The sequence below is a fragment of the Coregonus lavaretus genome, assembly GCF_964263955.1.
Source record: "Coregonus lavaretus genome assembly, contig: HAP1_SCAFFOLD_5553, whole genome shotgun sequence".
NCBI lineage: Eukaryota > Metazoa > Chordata > Actinopteri > Salmoniformes > Salmonidae > Coregonus > Coregonus lavaretus.
In genome coordinates, this window is record NW_028156188.1 from 239 (window position 1) to 17,500 (window position 17,262).

General features: G+C 50.9%; 1 protein-coding gene across 1 annotated transcript in view; it reads left to right on the top strand.

Annotated features, from left to right (window-relative positions):
- Nucleotides 1–389: 389 nt before the first annotated feature.
- Nucleotides 390–17,262, top strand: part of slc29a4a (solute carrier family 29 member 4a) — a gene marked incomplete at its 3' end in the record, with an annotated part of 33,625 nt that continues 16,752 nt past the window's right edge. Inside the window, exons 1-3 of the mRNA XM_084200654.1 lie at nt 390–504; nt 2,570–2,662; nt 3,131–3,254. Of these exons, the coding sequence (XP_084056780.1) occupies nt 2,579–2,662; nt 3,131–3,254 (208 nt within the window). The remainder of the gene's footprint in view (nt 505–2,569; nt 2,663–3,130; nt 3,255–17,262) is intronic.

Consider the following 17,262-nt stretch of genomic DNA (forward strand, 5'->3'; position numbering starts at 1 on the left):
TATAGAAGAGTAGATGAGGAAGCTGTATTTTTATTAAAGCAGCTTTTAATAACTGTAGATGTACTTATTATCATTAACACTGTAATATACATACTGACATTCTTATGATGGCGGTTCAGCCTTATCATTAACCCACTCATGTTATGTGTCGACTTAATAGCACGTCTGTCCGCCGTTAGGTCTGACCTCGACGTTTATAACGGACAGATGTAGCTAACTGACTGAATCTGGCGAGCCTACAACTCCTTATCAATACAATACCGTACACTAGGATGACGACAGTCAGGTGATATCCGGTTTAACGAGATGCGTGTTTGAGGTCGAGTGAAAAGCAGCGTCAGCCAGCCGCGGTGGACCGGAGCCAGTAGCCAGTAGCGGGAGTTCCCTTCTGATGGAGGCGGTTAACGGACAGGCGCCAGCAGCACCGAGACCACCGACCCGGGAGTCACGGAGAATGAAGACGGTTCCGTTGTTCTAGAGGCTCAGACGGCGCCGGGAGGAAAGGTAAGGATGAATGGAGAACCTGTTGTTTGTACGGATGGACTGCTGCTTCTAAATGTATATTGTTCATTTTTATAGCCTATATTTATTGTAATTAAATTGGGAGTCTAGACAATGTTAGCTTTTCCTCCCCCCATGTATTTCTTCGTAACGTCCTCAGACAGACATAAAGCTAAAGGCGAGGCTTCTTCTACAGGAAGATCTGCAAACACAACGATTAGGCTCATTCTTTTAATTAGGCTAATAGATATGGACTATAGTTGATTTCATCTGTCAGACAATATATTTTTTTGCTACAGAATAATCGATTCCACTTCACTCTGTTAACTTTTACATGGTATTAAAAGGACATGTATGTTTTCCTTTACCAATATTGCCATTGTTGAATGTGTAACGCTATACGAGTCTATTTAATTAATGTTTCAATCACATTATGTTGGATCCTTTTATTCTGTTTCTGACTAATAGGTGGTGACTAAGAGGCCGCCTAGTGGTTAGAACTGGAATCACACACACAACTGTTTTCTAGTGGTCAGTGGACGGAGAGAGAGCATCATCATGATATATTAGGCCTACAGCTGTCTGCCTGTCTGTGTGTCTGCCTGCCTGTCTGTCTGTCTGTCTGTCTGTCTGTCTGTCTGTCTGCCTGCCTGCCTGCCTGCCTGTCTGTCTGCCTGCCTGTCTGCCCGTATGTCTGTCTGTCTGTCTGTCTGTCTGCCTGTCTGTCTGCCTGCCTGTCTGCCCGTCTGTCTGTCTGCCTGTCTGCCTGCCTGTCTGTCTGTCTGTCTGTCTGTCTGTCTGTCTGTCTGTCTGTCTGTCTGCCTGTCTGTCTGTCTGTCTGTCTGCCTGCCCGTCTGTTTGTCTGTCTGTCTGTCTGTCTGTCTGTCTGTCTGTCTGCCTGTCTCTCTGCCTGTCTGTCTGCCTGCCTGCCCGTCTGCCTGCCTGCCTGCCCGTCTGTCTGTCTGTCTGTCTGTCTGTCTGTCTGTGTGAATAACGTGTTGTGTAAGGTCTAGTGTTACAGCATACAGAGGGCTTGTCCATTCCTTCAGCACTCAGCACACACCACTGTTATAGTCTTGTTGTAGGGAGATGAACTGGGCTGACAGAAAAGACTAGAGGCTGCATGTCCAGGTGGTGGTGCCAGATGTGTATTTAGTATTTACCCAGTGAGAGAGTGTCTGTGTTTGTGTGAATATTCTGTCCTCCTCTGTCCTCCTCAGTCCTCATCTGTCCTCGTCTGTCCTCCTCAGTCCTCCTCGGTCCTCCTCAGTCCTCCTCAGTCCTCCTCTGTCCTCGTCTGTCCTCCTCTGTCCTCCTCAGTCCTCCTCAGTCCTCATCTGTCCTCCTCTGTCCTCCTCAGTCCTCCTCAGTCCTCCTCTGTCCTCCTCCAGGCCCTCTCTGTCCTCCTCAGTCCTCCTCAGTCCTCCTCAGTCCTCCTCTGTGTTGACAGACAAATAGAGATCTGAGCCTGGAGCTCCTATACACACCTTTCTGTTGTCTCCTCCTGGAGGTCTATCGCCTTTCTGTTGTCTCCTCCTGGAGGTCTAACGCCTTTCTGTTTTCTCCTCCTGGAGGTCTAACGCCTTTCTGTTGTTTCCTCCTGGAGGTCTAAAGCCTTTCTGTTGTCTCCTCCTGGAGGTCTAACGCCTTTCTGCTGTCTCCTCCTGGAGGTCTAACACAATTCTATCATGTTGTTCTGCTGTCTCCTCCTGGAGGTCTAACACAATTCTATGATGTTGTTCTGTTGTCTCCTCCTGGAGGTCTAACACAATTCTATGATGTTGTTCTGTTGTCTCTTTCTACAGATCACCATCACCCCACAGCCTCCTCTCCTCTCCTCTCCTCTCCTCTCCTCTCCTCTCCTCTCCTCTCCTCTCCTCTCCTCTCCGCTCCTCTCCGCTGTTAGCTGGGAAGGTTGTGTAGCCTAGGTGTGTGTGTATGTGTGTGTTGTGGTTGTGAGTATGTTTGCTCCCGGGTGTGTGTAGTGTGTGTTTTGCAAGGAGAGTGTTAAGAGTGTGTATTCCTTTGTGTGTGCGTGTGTGTGTGTGTGTGTGTGTGTGTAGTGTAGTGTAGTATAATGAGTGCAGCAGGAGTGGAGCGACGGAGGCCGACCCCAGCACAGACCCCTGAGGAGAGAGGGGGGAGAGAGGGATGGAGGGAGGAGAGAGAGGGATGGAGCCAGGGAGGGAGAGAGGAGAGAGAGGGATGGAGCCAGGGAGGGAGAGAGGAGAGAGAGGGATGGAGCCAGGGAGAGAGGAGAGAGGAGAGAGAGGGATGGGGCCAGGGAGGGAGAGAGGAGAGAGAGGGATGGAGCCAGGGAGGGAGAGAGGAGAGAGAGGGATGGAGCCAGGGAGGGAGAGAGGAGAGAGAGGGATGGAGCCAGGGAGAGAGGAGAGAGGAGAGAGAGGGATGGGGCCAGGGAGAGAGGAGAGAGGAGAGAGAGGGATGGGGCCAGGGAGGGAGAGAGGAGAGAGAAGGATGGGGCCAGGGAGGGAGAGAGGAGAGAGAGGGATGGAGCCAGGGAGAGAGGAGAGAGGAGAGAGAGGGATGGAGCCAGGGAGAGAGGAGAGAGGAGAGAGAGGGATGGGGCCAGGGAGAGAGGAGAGAGGAGAGAGAGGGATGGAGCCAGGGAGGGAGAGAGGAGAGAGAGAGCAGTGTAGTGCAGAGTTTTAGCTTCGACTCGTACCAGCTGGAGGAGCAGGAGGGGAAGAAGGACGCGCCGGAGAGAGGGGTACTGGCCCTGTCAGAACCGGGTGAGTCTCTCTTTGTGTGTGTGTGTGTGTGTGTGTGTTTGTGTGTGGAGGGTGTGTGTGTGGAGGGTGTGTGTGTGTGTTTTATTACACTCATATAGCATTCAATCCCAAACTGAAATCATTAGCATGCAAAATGTCTGAAAGTGACATGAATCAATGAGCAGAAATAATAGATTGGTAACCTCATGTACCGTTCAGTTAGTTACGGCTAAGGGTGTTCCTGCCCGTCACAGTGATTCAGTCAGGGGGGTAGCCAGACTCTGAATTGAGATTTTAGGAGGCTAACGGCGAAGTCAGTGCAGAGTTGTGTCCGTCTTTCAGGAAGCCGGGGTAGGGACAGCGTCTGAAGGGCCTCAGTATAACTGGAGTACCCTCCTAGGATGGTGCGGCATGCTCTGTTCTGAATACGCTCCAGGTCATCAGACTGGCCCCTGGGTCATGATCTCTTCTGAATACGCTCCAGGTCATCAGACTGGCCCTGGGGTCATGATCTGTTCTGAATACGCTCCAGGTCATCAGACTGGCCCTGGGTCATGCTCTGTTCTGAATACGCTCCAGGTCATCAGACTGGCCCCTGGGTCATGCTCTGTCCTGAATACGCTCCAGGTCATCAGACTGGCCCTGGGGTCATGCTCTGTTCTGAATACGCTCCAGGTCATCAGACTGGCCCTGGGGTCATGATCTGTTCTGAATACGCTCCAGGTCATCAGACTGGCCCTGGGTCATGCTCTGTTCTGAATACGCTCCAGGTCATCAGACTGGCCCTGGGGTCATGCTCTGTTCTGAATACGCTCCAGGTCATCAGACTGGCCCTGGGGTCATGCTCTGTTCTGAATACGCTCCAGGTCATCAGACTGGCCCTGGGGTCATGATCTGTTCTGAATACGCTCCAGGTCATCAGACTGGCCCCTGGGTCATGATCTGTTCTGAATACGCTCCAGGTCATCAGACTGGCCCTGGGGTCATGATCTGTTCTGAATACGCTCCAGGTCATCAGACTGGCCCTGGGGTCATGCTCTGTTCTGAATACGCTCCAGGTCATCAGACTGGCCCTGGGGTCATGCTCTGTTCTGAATACGCTCCAGGTCATCAGACTGGCCCTGGGGTCATGATCTGTTCTGAATACGCTCCAGGTCATCAGACTGGCCCTGGGGTCATGCTCTGTTCTGAATACGCTCCAGGTCATCGGACTGGCCCTGGGGTCATGATCTGTTCTGAATACGCTCCAGGTCATCAGACTGGCCCCTGGGGTCATGATCTGTTCTGAATACGCTCCAGGTCATTAGACTGGCCCTGGGGTCATGATCTGTTCTGAATACGCTCCAGGTCATCAGACTGGCCCTGGGGTCATGCTCTGTTCTGAATACGCTCCAGGTCATCAGACTGGCCCTGGGGTCATGCTCTGTTCTGAATACGCTCCAGGTCATCAGACTGGCCCTGGGGTCATGCTCTGTTCTGAATACGCTCCAGGTCATCAGACTGGCCCTGGGGTCATGCTCTGTTCTGAATACGCTCCAGGTCATCAGACTGGCCCTGGGGTCATGCTCTGTTCTGAATACGCTCCAGGTCATCAGACTGGCCCTGGGGTCATGCTCTGTTCTGAATACGCTCCAGGTCATCAGACTGGCCCTGGGGTCATGCTCTGTTCTGAATACGCTCCAGGTCATCAGACTGGCCCTGGGGTCATGATCTGTTCTGAATACGCTCCAGGTCATCAGACTGGCCCTGGGTCATGCTCTGTTCTGAATACGCTCCAGGTCATCAGACTGGCCCCTGGGTCATGCTCTGTTCTGAATACGCTCCAGGTCATCAGACTGGCCCTGGGGTCATGCTCTGTTCTGAATACGCTCCAGGTCATCAGACTGGCCCTGGGTCATGCTCTGTTCTGAATACGCTCCAGGTCATCAGACTGGCCCCTGGGGTCATGCTCTGTTCTGAATACGCTCCAGGTCATCAGACTGGCCCTGGGGTCATGCTCTGTTCTGAATACGCTCCAGGTCATCAGACTGGCCCTGGGGTCATGCTCTGTTCTGAATACGCTCCAGGCCATCAGACTGGCCCCTGGGTCATGCTCTGTTCTGAATACGCTCCAGGTCATCAGACTGGCCCTGGGTCACGCTCTGTTCTGAATACGCTCCAGGTCATCAGACTGGCTCTGGGGTCATGCTCTGTTCTGAATACGCTCCAGGTCATCAGACTGGCCCTGGGTCATGCTCTGTTCTGAATACGCTCCAGGTCATCAGACTGGCCCTGGGTCATGCTCTCTTCTGAATACGCTCCAGGTCATCAGACTGGCCCCTGGGTCATGCTCTGTTCTGAATACGCTCCAGGTCATCAGACTGGCCCTGGGGTCATGCTCTGTCCTGAATACGCTCCAGGTCATCAGACTGGCCCCTGGGGTCATGCTCTGTTCTGAATACGCTCCAGGTCATCGGACTGGCCCCTGGGGTCATGCTCTGTTCTGAATACGCTCCAGGTCATCGGACTGGCCCTGGGGTCATGCTCTGTTCTGAATACGCTCCAGGTCATCAGACTGGCCCTGGGGTCATGCTCTGTTCTGAATACGCTCCAGGTCATCGGACTGGCCCTGGGGTCATGATCTGTTCTGAATACGCTCCAGGTCATCAGACTGGCCCTGGGGTCATGCTCTGTTCTGAATACGCTCCAGGTCATCAGACTGGCCCTGGGGTCATGCTCTGTTCTGAATACGCTCCAGGCCATCAGACTGGCCCCTGGGTCATGCTCTGTTCTGAATACGCTCCAGGTCATCAGACTGGCCCTGGGTCACGCTCTGTTCTGAATACGCTCCAGGTCATCAGACTGGCTCTGGGGTCATGCTCTGTTCTGAATACGCTCCAGGTCATCAGACTGGCCCTGGGTCATGCTCTGTTCTGAATACGCTCCAGGTCATCGGACTGGCCCTGGGTCATGCTCTGTTCTGAATACGCTCCAGGTCATCAGACTGGCCCTGGGTCATGCTCTCTTCTGAATACGCTCCAGGTCATCAGACTGGCCCCTGGGTCATGCTCTGTTCTGAATACGCTCCAGGTCATCAGACTGGCCCTGGGGTCATGCTCTGTCCTGAATACGCTCCAGGTCATCAGACTGGCCCCTGGGGTCATGCTCTGTTCTGAATACGCTCCAGGTCATCGGACTGGCCCCTGGGTCATGATCCAGGGCCAGTCTGATGACCCGGAGCGTACAGATCAGGGTTGGGTTATAAAAAAATATCTGAAACTTTGAACATCCCACAGAGCACCATTTAAATCCATGATTAAAAAATTGAAAGAATATGGCACCACAACAAACCTGCCAAGAGAGGGCCGTCCACCAAAACTCACGGACCAGGCAAGGAGGGCATTAATCAGAGGCAACAAAGAGACCAAAGATAACCCTGAAGGAGCTGCAAAGCTCCACAGCGGAGATTGGAGTATCTGTCCATAGGACCACTTTAAGCCGTACACTCCACAGAGCTGGGCTTTACGGAAGAGTGGCCAGAAAAAAGCCATTGCTTAAAGAAAGAAATAAGCAAACACATTTGGTGTTCGCCAAAAGGCATGTGGGAGACTCCCCAAACATATGGAAGAAGGTACTCTGGTCAGATGAGACTAAAATTGAGCTTTTTCGCCATCAAGGAAAACGCTATGTCTGGCGCAAACCCAACACCTCTCATCACCCCGAGAACACCATCCCCACAGTGAAGCATGGTGGTGGCAGCATCATGCTGTGGGGATGTTTTTCATCGGCAGGGACTGGGAAACTGGTCAGAATTGAAGGAATGATGGATGGCACTAAATACAGGGAAATTCTTGAGGGAATCCTGTTTCAGTCTTCCAGAGATTTGAGACTGGGACGGAGGTTCACCTTCCAGCAGGACAATGACCCTAAGCATACTGCTAAAGCAACACTCGAGTGGTTTAAGGGGAAAACATTTAAATGTCTTGGAATGGCCTAGTCAAAGCCCAGACCTCAATCCAATTGAGAATCTGTGGTATGACTTAAGGATTGCTGTACATCAGCGGAACCCATCCAACTTCAAGGAGCTGGAACAGTTTTGCCTTGAAGAATGGGCAAAAATCCCAGTGGCTAGATGTGCCAAGCTTATAGAGACATACCCCAAGAGACTTGCAGCTGTAATTGCTGCAAAAGGTGGCTCTACAAAGTATTGACTTTGGGGGGGGGGGGGGATAGTTATGCACGCTCAAGTTTTCTGTTTTCTTGTCTTATTTCTTGTTTGTTTCACAATAAACAATATTTCGCAAGCCACTGTACCTTTTGAATTTGGATCCCGCGACGCGGTTGGCATCAAATCAAATCAAATTGTATTCGTCACATGCGCCGAATACAACAGGTGTAGACATTACATTGGAACTGAAGATGGACCACAGGAAGGTTGAGGTTGAGGCGGATTGGAAAACCAACCAATAGTGGCCGATAGGGGTCAAGTTCCTGAGGTTCAAGGTCCACCGGCCCAGGTGACAAGCCCAGGCCGATAGGGGTCAAGTTCCTGAGGTTCAAGGTTCACCGGCCCAGGTGACCGGCCCAGGCCGATAGTGGTCAAGTTCCTGAGGTTCAAGGTTCACCGGCCCAGGTGACCGGCCCAGGCCGATAGTGGTCAAGTTCCTGAGGTTCAAGGACAAGGTAGCTGTTCTGGAAGGAGCCAAGAACTTGAGAGGAACGTACATCTTCCTCAACGAGAACTATCCTGAAGCTGTGCGCCAGAAGAGGAAATAACTTATCCCGGCCATGAAAGCTGCCAGAGCGAGTGTGGACATTGCTTACATTCACTATGACAGTGTCAGCTTCCTGCTTCTCCTGTTTGTCTCCTGGCCTCTAGAGGTCAGCTGTGTTCCCCTCTGCCTTAGTTCTTCCTCATGTGTCCTAATTAGCTTATCCATGTCACCTGTGCCTTGTTTCCCCTTGTGTATTTTAGCTGTGTGTTTTCCCCTTGTTTCTCACTTGGTTATTGCGTCCTGACTGTGTGTCTCCTGCTTTGTCTCACCGTGTCTGTCCTAGTAAGTTGTTGAAGTTATCTTTAGTTTGTTTTTCTCCCCTCGTGGAGTTGTTTTGTTTTGCCTCCTGTTTTGGAATATTAAATCTACTTGCCTGGAGTATTGCCTTGGGTGTTTCATTTGGGTCCTACAACATCTCCTCTGTGGCTAAGGGGTAGTACCCCCAGCTCTACACATCTGAGACCGGAGTTCTAACCCGGCTTGTGACAGAATAACCAAGTCAATCATGGACCCAGAAACACTCAGTTCCCAGGACCTGTTGGCGGTGATCATTCGACATGAGGCTTCTTTCCAGCGCCATGAAGCCGTTCTCAGCCGACAAGAGGAGCTGATGGCTAGACATTCTCAACTCCTGGCCGAAATGATGAGTTCCCTTCACCAGCTCTTTGAACGCCTCCTTGGTTCTCCCCCTTCCCCCCGGTCACCTCCCAGTGACGACAGGCCTTCTCGGTTGGCGGAGCCCCGACTACCACCTCCCAAGCCCTTTTCTGGGGATCCAAGCTCTTGTCAGGGTTTCCTCACCCAATGCTCCCTCACCTTCGAGCTCCAACCCTCAAGTTTTCCCACAGACCGTTCCAAGATTGCCTACCTCATTACCCTTCTTTCAGACAAGGCGCTCGCCTGGGCCTCTGCGGTGTGGCAGTCCCAGGAGGCCTGTTGTGACTCCCACGCTGCATTTGTAGAAGAGTTCAAGCGGGTGTTCGATCATCCTGTCAGTGGGCGGGAGGCTTCCAAGCGCCTACTGTCTCTCCGTCAGGGCCCCCGAAGCACGGCAGATTTTGCCATTGAGTTCCGAACCATAGCAGCAAGGAGCGGATGGAATGATGAAGCGCTGAGGGTCTGCTTTCAGGGAGGGTTATCTGAGCCCCTTCAAGATGAGTTAGCCACCCGTGAACCAGCTGAAGATCTCGAGTCCCTCATAGCCTTGGCCATCCGCCTGGACAATCGTCTAAGAGAGCGGAGAACGGCTCGCCGTCAGGTGTCTCAGTCCCAAGTTCCTCTGAGCAGCTCTGTTTCTCCTGTTTGGACTCCGTCATTCAGAGCTGCCCCGGCTCCTGAACTGCCCCAGGATTCCCCGGAGAGCATGCAGTTAGGCCGTTCCAGGCTTTCTTCCAACGAAAGGGAACGTCGCATGAGGGAGCGTCGGTGCCTCTACTGCGGGGTTGCCGGCCACTTCCGCCCTACTTGCCCCGAGCTTTCGGGAAACGCCTGTCCCCGCCCAGCTACAGGAGGGTTGTGATGGGGAAAATTAGAGCTCCTCCTACTAACGCGGTCCTAGCTATTCCAGCCACTCTGTCCTGGGAGGGCCACCAGCATCGGGTCCAGGCTATGATCGATTCCGGTGCCGCAGGTGATTTTATGGATGTAACCTTGGCTAAGGAACTTAAGATCCCTACCCAACTACTTCCTCAACCCCAGGCAGTTACAGCCTTAGATGGCAGACCTCTGGAACCAGGAAAAGTTACTGAGGCGACTCAGTCCCTGCGACTTACCATCTCTCAACACCAGCAGGAGGAGACCTTCTATCTCATTGACTCTCCCGAGTATCCTATTATCCTGGGTCACCCTTGGCTATGCAGACATAATCCCCAGATCGACTGGCCTACTGGCACCATTCTTAGCTGGGGTCCCACTTGCCAACTCACCTGCATGCTTCAGAGTTCCTCAGCCCCTAGTACCCAGTTTCAAGAGTCTGTTGACGTCTCCCGAGTCCCCAGTGTTTACCATCGGTTCAAAGCAGTGTTCAGCAAGGCCCGGGCTACTGCCTTACCGCCTCATCGCACTTATGACTGTGCCATTGATCTACTCCCTGGGTGCTGCCCTCCTAGGGGTCGGATCTTTTCCTTGTCCTCCCCCGAGCACGCAGCTATGGACACCTACATTAAGGAGTCCTTGGCAGCCGGCCTCATCTATGCCTCTACTTCCCCGGCTGGGGCGGGCTTCTTTTTTGTTGAAAAGAAAGACGGGGGTCTGAGGCCTTGTATTGATTACCGGGGACTCAACAAGATCACGGTTCGGAATCGATACCCTCTTCCTCTCATGGCCACTGCTTTTGAGCTGCTTCAAGGGGCTTCCATTTTTACTAAGCTGGATCTCCGCAATGCTTACCATCTCGTGCGGATCCGGCCAGGAGACGAATGGAAGACGGCGTTCAACACGCCCACGGGACACTATGAATATCGGGTGATGCCGTTCGGGCTCACCAATGCTCCCGCAGTATTCCAAGCCCTGATTAATGATGTTCTCCGGGATATGCTTAATCTGTTCGTCTTCGTGTACCTGGACGATATCCTCATCTTCTCGAGGTCACTGAAGGAGCATGAGGGGCATGTTAGCCGGGTTCTCCAGAGGCTCCTTGACAATCACCTCTACGTTAAGCCTGAGAAGTGTGAATTTCATGTTTCTCAGACTCAGTTTCTCGGGTTTATTGTCACTCCCGGGCACCTAGAGATGGATCCCAAGAAGGTCAAGGCGGTCCACGATTGGCCCACACCTGCCACGGTCAAGGAGGTTCAACGGTTCATTGGCTTTTCTAACTTCTATCGGAAGTTCATCAAGAATTTCAGCTCGGTGGTAGCCCCCTTGACGACGCTTACCAAGGGAGGAGGGACCAAGATTCACTGGGGTCCGGAAGCAGCAGGGGCCTTCGAGGATCTCAAGCGCCGCTTCACTTCTGCTCCGATTCTGGTGACCCCTGACCCAGAGAGACCTTTCGTGGTGGAGGTGGACGCCTCAGAGGTGGGGGTGGGAGCCGTCCTGTCACAGAGGGGTGCGGATGGGAGATTACACCCTTGTGCCTTCATGTCTCGCCGCCTGTCTGAGGCCGAGCGCAACTACCACGTGGGGGATCTAGAGTTGCTTGCGGTTAAACTGGCCTTGGAAGAGTGGCGCCATTGGCTTGAGGGGGCTCAGCACCCTTTCCAGGTTCTCACAGACCACAAGAACCTGGAATATCTCCAACAGGCTAAGCGGATGAACCCTCGGCAAGCACGATGGTCCCTTTTCTTTAATCGATTCCAGTTCATCCTGACTTACCGACCTGGCACCAAGAACGTCAAGCCGGATGCTCTGTCTCGAGTCTATTCTCCCGAGGTACAAGAGAAGCCCTTGGCATCGATTATTCCGAGGTCTAGGATCGTCGCACCTCTTCAGTGGGAACTAGAAAGAGGGGTACGAGAAGCTCTTGCCCATGAGCCCGATCCAGGCGGTGGTCCTGCCGGTCGCCTGTACGTTCCTCTCTCGGTTCGGGCCCGCGTCTTGCAGTGGGGTCATGAGTCGCCCTTGACATGCCATCCTGGCAGTGCTCGCACACTGGAGTTCCTCCGACGGCGGTTTTGGTGGCCGTCCATCAAGAAGGACGTGCAGGTCTATGTTGAGGCCTGCCCTGTGTGCAACCAGGGAAAGTCGACACGCCAGCGACCCCAGGGACTGCTCCATCCCTTACCTGTTCCTCGAAGGCCATGGTCACACCTTTCTCTGGACTTTGTTACGGGACTTCCTCTATCCCTGGGCAACACCGTCATCCTTGTGGTGGTAGACCGTTTCTCTAAGGCTGCCCGGTTTATTCCCCTGCCCAAGCTGCCCTCGGCTAAGGAGACTGCTGAGCTCCTCATGAACCATGTCTTCCGGATATTTGGCATTCCCCTGGACGTGGTCTCTGACCGAGGTCCCCAATTCTCGTCCCGGTTTTGGGGGGCCTTCTGCAGGCTTATTGGGGCCACAGCCAGCCTATCGTCAGGATTCCATCCAGAGTCTAATGGCCAAACGGAACGGATTAATCAGGATCTGGAGACCACCCTGCGGTGTATGGCGGCCAGTAATCCCACGTCTTGGGCCACCTATATCATTTGGGCTGAATATGCCCACAACACCCTCCAGTCCTCAGCCACCGGATTGTCCCCCTTCGAATGCCAGTTCGGTTACAACCCTCCATTATTTCCAGAGGAAGAGGCGCAAGTTGGTGTTCCCTCGGCCCAGCGCTTTGTCCAACGCTGTAGGCGGACCTGGAAGAAGGCCAGGTGTACCCTCCTTCGGACCTCCCAGAGATACCAAAGTCAGGCTAATCGCCACCGCCGGACGGCCCCTAGTTTCCGAGCTGGTCAGAGAGTTTGGTTGGCCACTAAGAACTTGCCCCTCCGGGTCGAATCCAAGAAGCTTTCCCAGAGATACATCGGCCCTTTCCGCATTGCTAGAAAGGTTAACCCTGTATCGTATCGTTTGGTTCTGCCTCGCTCCCTTAGAGTTAACCCCACTTTCCATGTTTCACTCCTTAAACCTGTCTTGTCTTCTCCTTTTGCCCCCCCACACAGACCCCCGCCACCTCCCAGGATCATAGACGGCCAGCCAGCCTACACAGTCCGCCGGATACTGGACTCCCGGAGGGTCCAGAACTCTCTGCAGTATCTGGTGGACTGGGAGGGCTACGGGCCAGAGGAGCGCTCCTGGGTTCCAGCCAGGGACATCCTGGACCCAGGGTTGATCCGAGATTTTCGCACCCTGAGGCCAGGGTGTTCTGGAAGGAACGTCAGGAGTCGTTCCTAGAGGAGGGGGTCCTGTCAGCTTCCTGCTTCTCCTGTTTGTCTCCTGGCCTCTAGAGGTCAGCTGTGTTCCCCTCTGCCTTAGTTCTTCCTCATGTGTCCTAATTAGCTTATCCATGTCACCTGTGCCTTGTTTCCCCTTGTGTATTTTAGCTGTGTGTTTTCCCCTTGTTTCTCACTTGGTTATTGCGTCCTGACTGTGTGTCTCCTGCTTTGTCTCACCGTGTCTGTCCTAGTAAGTTGTTGAAGTTATCTTTAGTTTGTTTTTCTCCCCTCGTGGAGTTGTTTTGTTTTGCCTCCTGTTTTGGAATATTAAATCTACTTGCCTGGAGTATTGCCTTGGGTGTTTCATTTGGGTCCTACAACATCTCCTCTGTGGCTAAGGGGTAGTACCCCCAGCTCTACACATCTGAGACCGGAGTTCTAACCCGGCTTGTGACAGACAGGCTCATTGTCCACCCTCCCTCTATAAAGCCTGGAAGGGATGAGAGAGCCAAGCCTATGGGTTCATAGCTTCAGCAGACAGCCATGCAATCTCCATAGCCAAACATTGGCAGTAGAATGGCCCGTACTGAAGAGCTCAGTGATTTTCAACTTGGCACCGTCATAGGATGCCATCTTTGCCAACAAGTGAGTTAGTCAACTTTCTGCCCTGCTAGAGCTGCCCCCGGTCAACTGTAAATGCTGTTATTGTGAAGTGGAAACGTCTAGGAGCAACAACGGCTCAGCCGCGAAGTGGTAGGCCAACACAAGCTTACAGAACAGGACCGCCGAGTGTTGATGCGCTCACTATCGAGTTCCAAACTGTCTCTGGAAGCAACGTCAGCACAAGAACTGTTCGTCAGAACAGATGAACTAACTGTTCGTCAGGAGCTTCATGAAATGGGTTTCCATGGCGGAGCAGCTGGAGTGGTGTAAAGCTCGCCGCCATTGGACTCTGGAACAGTGGAAACGCGTTCTCTGGAGTGATGAATCACGCTTCAACATCTGGCAGTCCGACGGACGAATCTGGGTTTGGCGGCTGCCAGGAGAACGCTACCTGCCCCAATGCATAGTGCCAACTGTAAAGTTTGGTGGAGGAGGAATAATGGTCTGGGGCTGTTTTTCATGGTTCGGGCTAGGCCCCTTAGTTTCAGTGAAGGGAAATCTTAACGCTACAGCAAACAATTACATTCTAGACGATTCTGTGTTTCCACCTTTGTGGCAACAGTTTGGGGAAGGCCCTTTCCTGTTTCAGAATGACAATGCCCCTGTGCACAAAGCGAATTCCATATACTGTCCATACCGTCTATACACACCATTATACAGTGGGGAAAAAAGTATTTAGTCAGCCACCAATTGTGCAAGTTCTCCCACTTAAAAAGATGAGAGAGGCTTGTAATTTTCATCATAGGTACACGTCAACTATGACAGACAAATTGAGAAAAAAAATCGATTTTTAATGAATTTATTTGCAAATTATGGTGGAAAATAAGTATTTGGTCACCTACAAACAAGCAAGATTTCTGGCTCTCACAGACCTGTAACTTCTTCTTTAAGAGGCTCCTCTGTCCTCCACTCGTTACCTGTATTAATGGCACCTGTTTGAACTTGTTATCAGTATAAAAGACACCTGTCCACAATCTCAAACAGTCACACTCCAAACTCCACTATGGCCAAGACCAAAGAGCTGTCAAAGGACACCAGAAACACAATTGTAGACCTGCACCAGGCTGGGAAGACTGAATCTGCAATAGGTAAGCAGCTTGGTTTGAAGAAATCAACTGTGGGAGCAATTATTAGGAAATGGAAGACATACAAGACCACTGATAATCTCCCTCGATCTGGGGCTCCACGCAAGATCTCACCCCGTGGGGTCAAAATGATCACAAGAACGGTGAGCAAAAATCCCAGAACCACACGGGGGGACCTAGTGAATGACCTGCAGAGAGCTGGGACCAAAGTAACAAAGCCTACCATCAGTAACACACTACACCGCCAGGGACTCAAATCCTGCAGTGCCAGACATGTCCCCCTGCTTAAGCCAAACACACCGCCCGGGCAACGAAGGAGTGGCTTCGTAAGAAGCATTTCAAGGTCCTGGAGTGGCCTAGCCAGTCTCCAGATCTCAACCCCATAGAAAATCTTTGGAGGGAGTTGAAAGTCCGTGTTGCCCAGCGACAGCCCTAAAACATCACTGCTCTAGAGGAGATCTGCATGGAGGAATGGGCCAAAATACCAGCAACAGTGTGTGAAAACCTTGTGAAGACTTACAGAAAACGTTTGACCTGTGTCATTGCCAACAAAGGGTATACAACAAAGTATTGAGAAACTTTTGTTATTGACCAAATACTTATTTTCCACCATAATTTGCAAATAAATTCATTAAAAATCCTACAATGTGATTTTCTGGATATTTTTTCCTCATTTTGTCTGTCATAGTTGACGTGTACCTATGTTGAAAATTACAGGCCTCTCTCATCTTTTTAAGTGGGAGAACTTGCACAATTGGTGGCTGACTAAATACTTTTTTCCCCCACTGTATACATACAGTATACATATATATATATATATATATATATATATATATATATATATATACAGTACCTTCGGAAAGTATTCAGACCCCTTCACTTTTTCCACAGCCTTATTCTAAAATGGTGGTCCTCTGTAGCTCAGCTGGTAGAGCATGACGCTTGTAACGCCAGGGTAGTGGGTTCGATCCCCGGGACCACCCATACACAAAAATGTATGCACGCATGACTGTAAGTCGCTTTAGATAAAATCGTCTGCTAAATGGCTTATTATTATTATTAAAATTGATTTAAAAAAAATTCCCCTCATCAATCTACACACAATACCCCGTAATGACAAAGCAAAAACAGGTATTTAGACATTTTTTGCTAATTTATTAAAAATAAAATATCACATTTACATAAGTATTCAGAACCTTTGTTGAAGCACCTTTGCCAGCGATTACAGCATCGAGTCTTCTAGGGTTTGACGCTACAAGCTTGGAACACCTGTATAGAATCGGCTTCCTATTTCGCAACAAAGCCTCCTTCACTCATGCTGCTAAACATGCCCTCGTAAAACTGACTATCCTACCGATCCTTGACTTCGGCGATGTCATTTACAAAATAGCCTCCAACACTCTACTCAGCAAATTGGATGTAGTCTATCACAGTGCCATCCGTTTTGTCTCCAAAGCCCCATATACTACCCACCACTGTGACCTGTACGCTCTCGTTGGCTGGCCCTCACTACATATTCGTCGCCAAACCCACTGGCTCCAGGTCATCTACAAATCACTTCTAGGCAAATCCCCGCCTTATCTTAGCTGAAGCTGGAGACTCTTATCTCCCTCACTAACTTTAAGCGTCAGTTGTCAGAGCACCTTACCGATCACTGCACCTGTACACAGCCCATCTGAAATTAGCCCACCCAACTACCTCATCCCCATATTGTTATTTATTTTGCTAATTTGCACCCCAGTATCTCTATTTGCACATCATCTTCTGCACATCTATCACTCCAGTGTTAATACTAAATTGTAATTATTTACAGTATGAAAAAAGTATGAAAAATGTATGCACTCACTAACTGTAAGTTGCTCTGGATAAGAGCGTCTGCTAAAATGACTAACATGTAGCTCCAACAGTGCATTATAATTGGTCCAATTTTGACATTTTCACTTAGGGGTGAACTCACTTTTGTTGCCAGCGGTTTAGACATTAATGACTGTGTGTTGTGTTATTTTGAGGGGACAATAAATGTACACTGTTATACAAGCTGTACACTCACTACTTTACATTGTAGCAAAGTGTCATTTCTTCAGTGTTGTCACATGAAAAGATATACTCAAATATTTACAAAAATGTGAGGGGTGTACTCACTTTTGTGAGATACTGTGTGTATATATATACAGTACCAGTCAAAAGTTTGGACACACCTACTCATTCAAGGGGTATTCTTTATTTTTTACCTGGAATGCTTTTCCAACAGTCTTGAAGGAGTTCCCACATATGCTGAGCACTTGTTGGCTGCTTTTCCTTCACTCTGTGGTCCAACTCATCCGAAACCGTCTCAATTGGGTTGAGATCCGGTGATTGTGGAGGCCAGGTCATCTGATGCAGCACTCCATCACTCTCCTTCTTGGTAAAATAGCCCTTACACAGCCTGGAGGTGTGTTGGGTCATTGCCTGTTGAAAAACAAATGATAGTCCCACTAAGCCCAAACCAGATGGGATGGCATATCGGTGCAGAATGCTGTGGTAGCCATGCTGGTTAAGTGTGCCTTGAATTCTAAATAAATCACAGACAGTGTCACCAGCAAAGCACCATCACACCTCCTCCTCCATGCTTCACGGTGGGAATCACACATGCGGAGATCATCCGTTCACCTACTCTGCGTCTCACAAAGACACAGCGGTTGGAACCAAAAATCTCAAATTTGGACTCATCAGACCAAAGGACAGA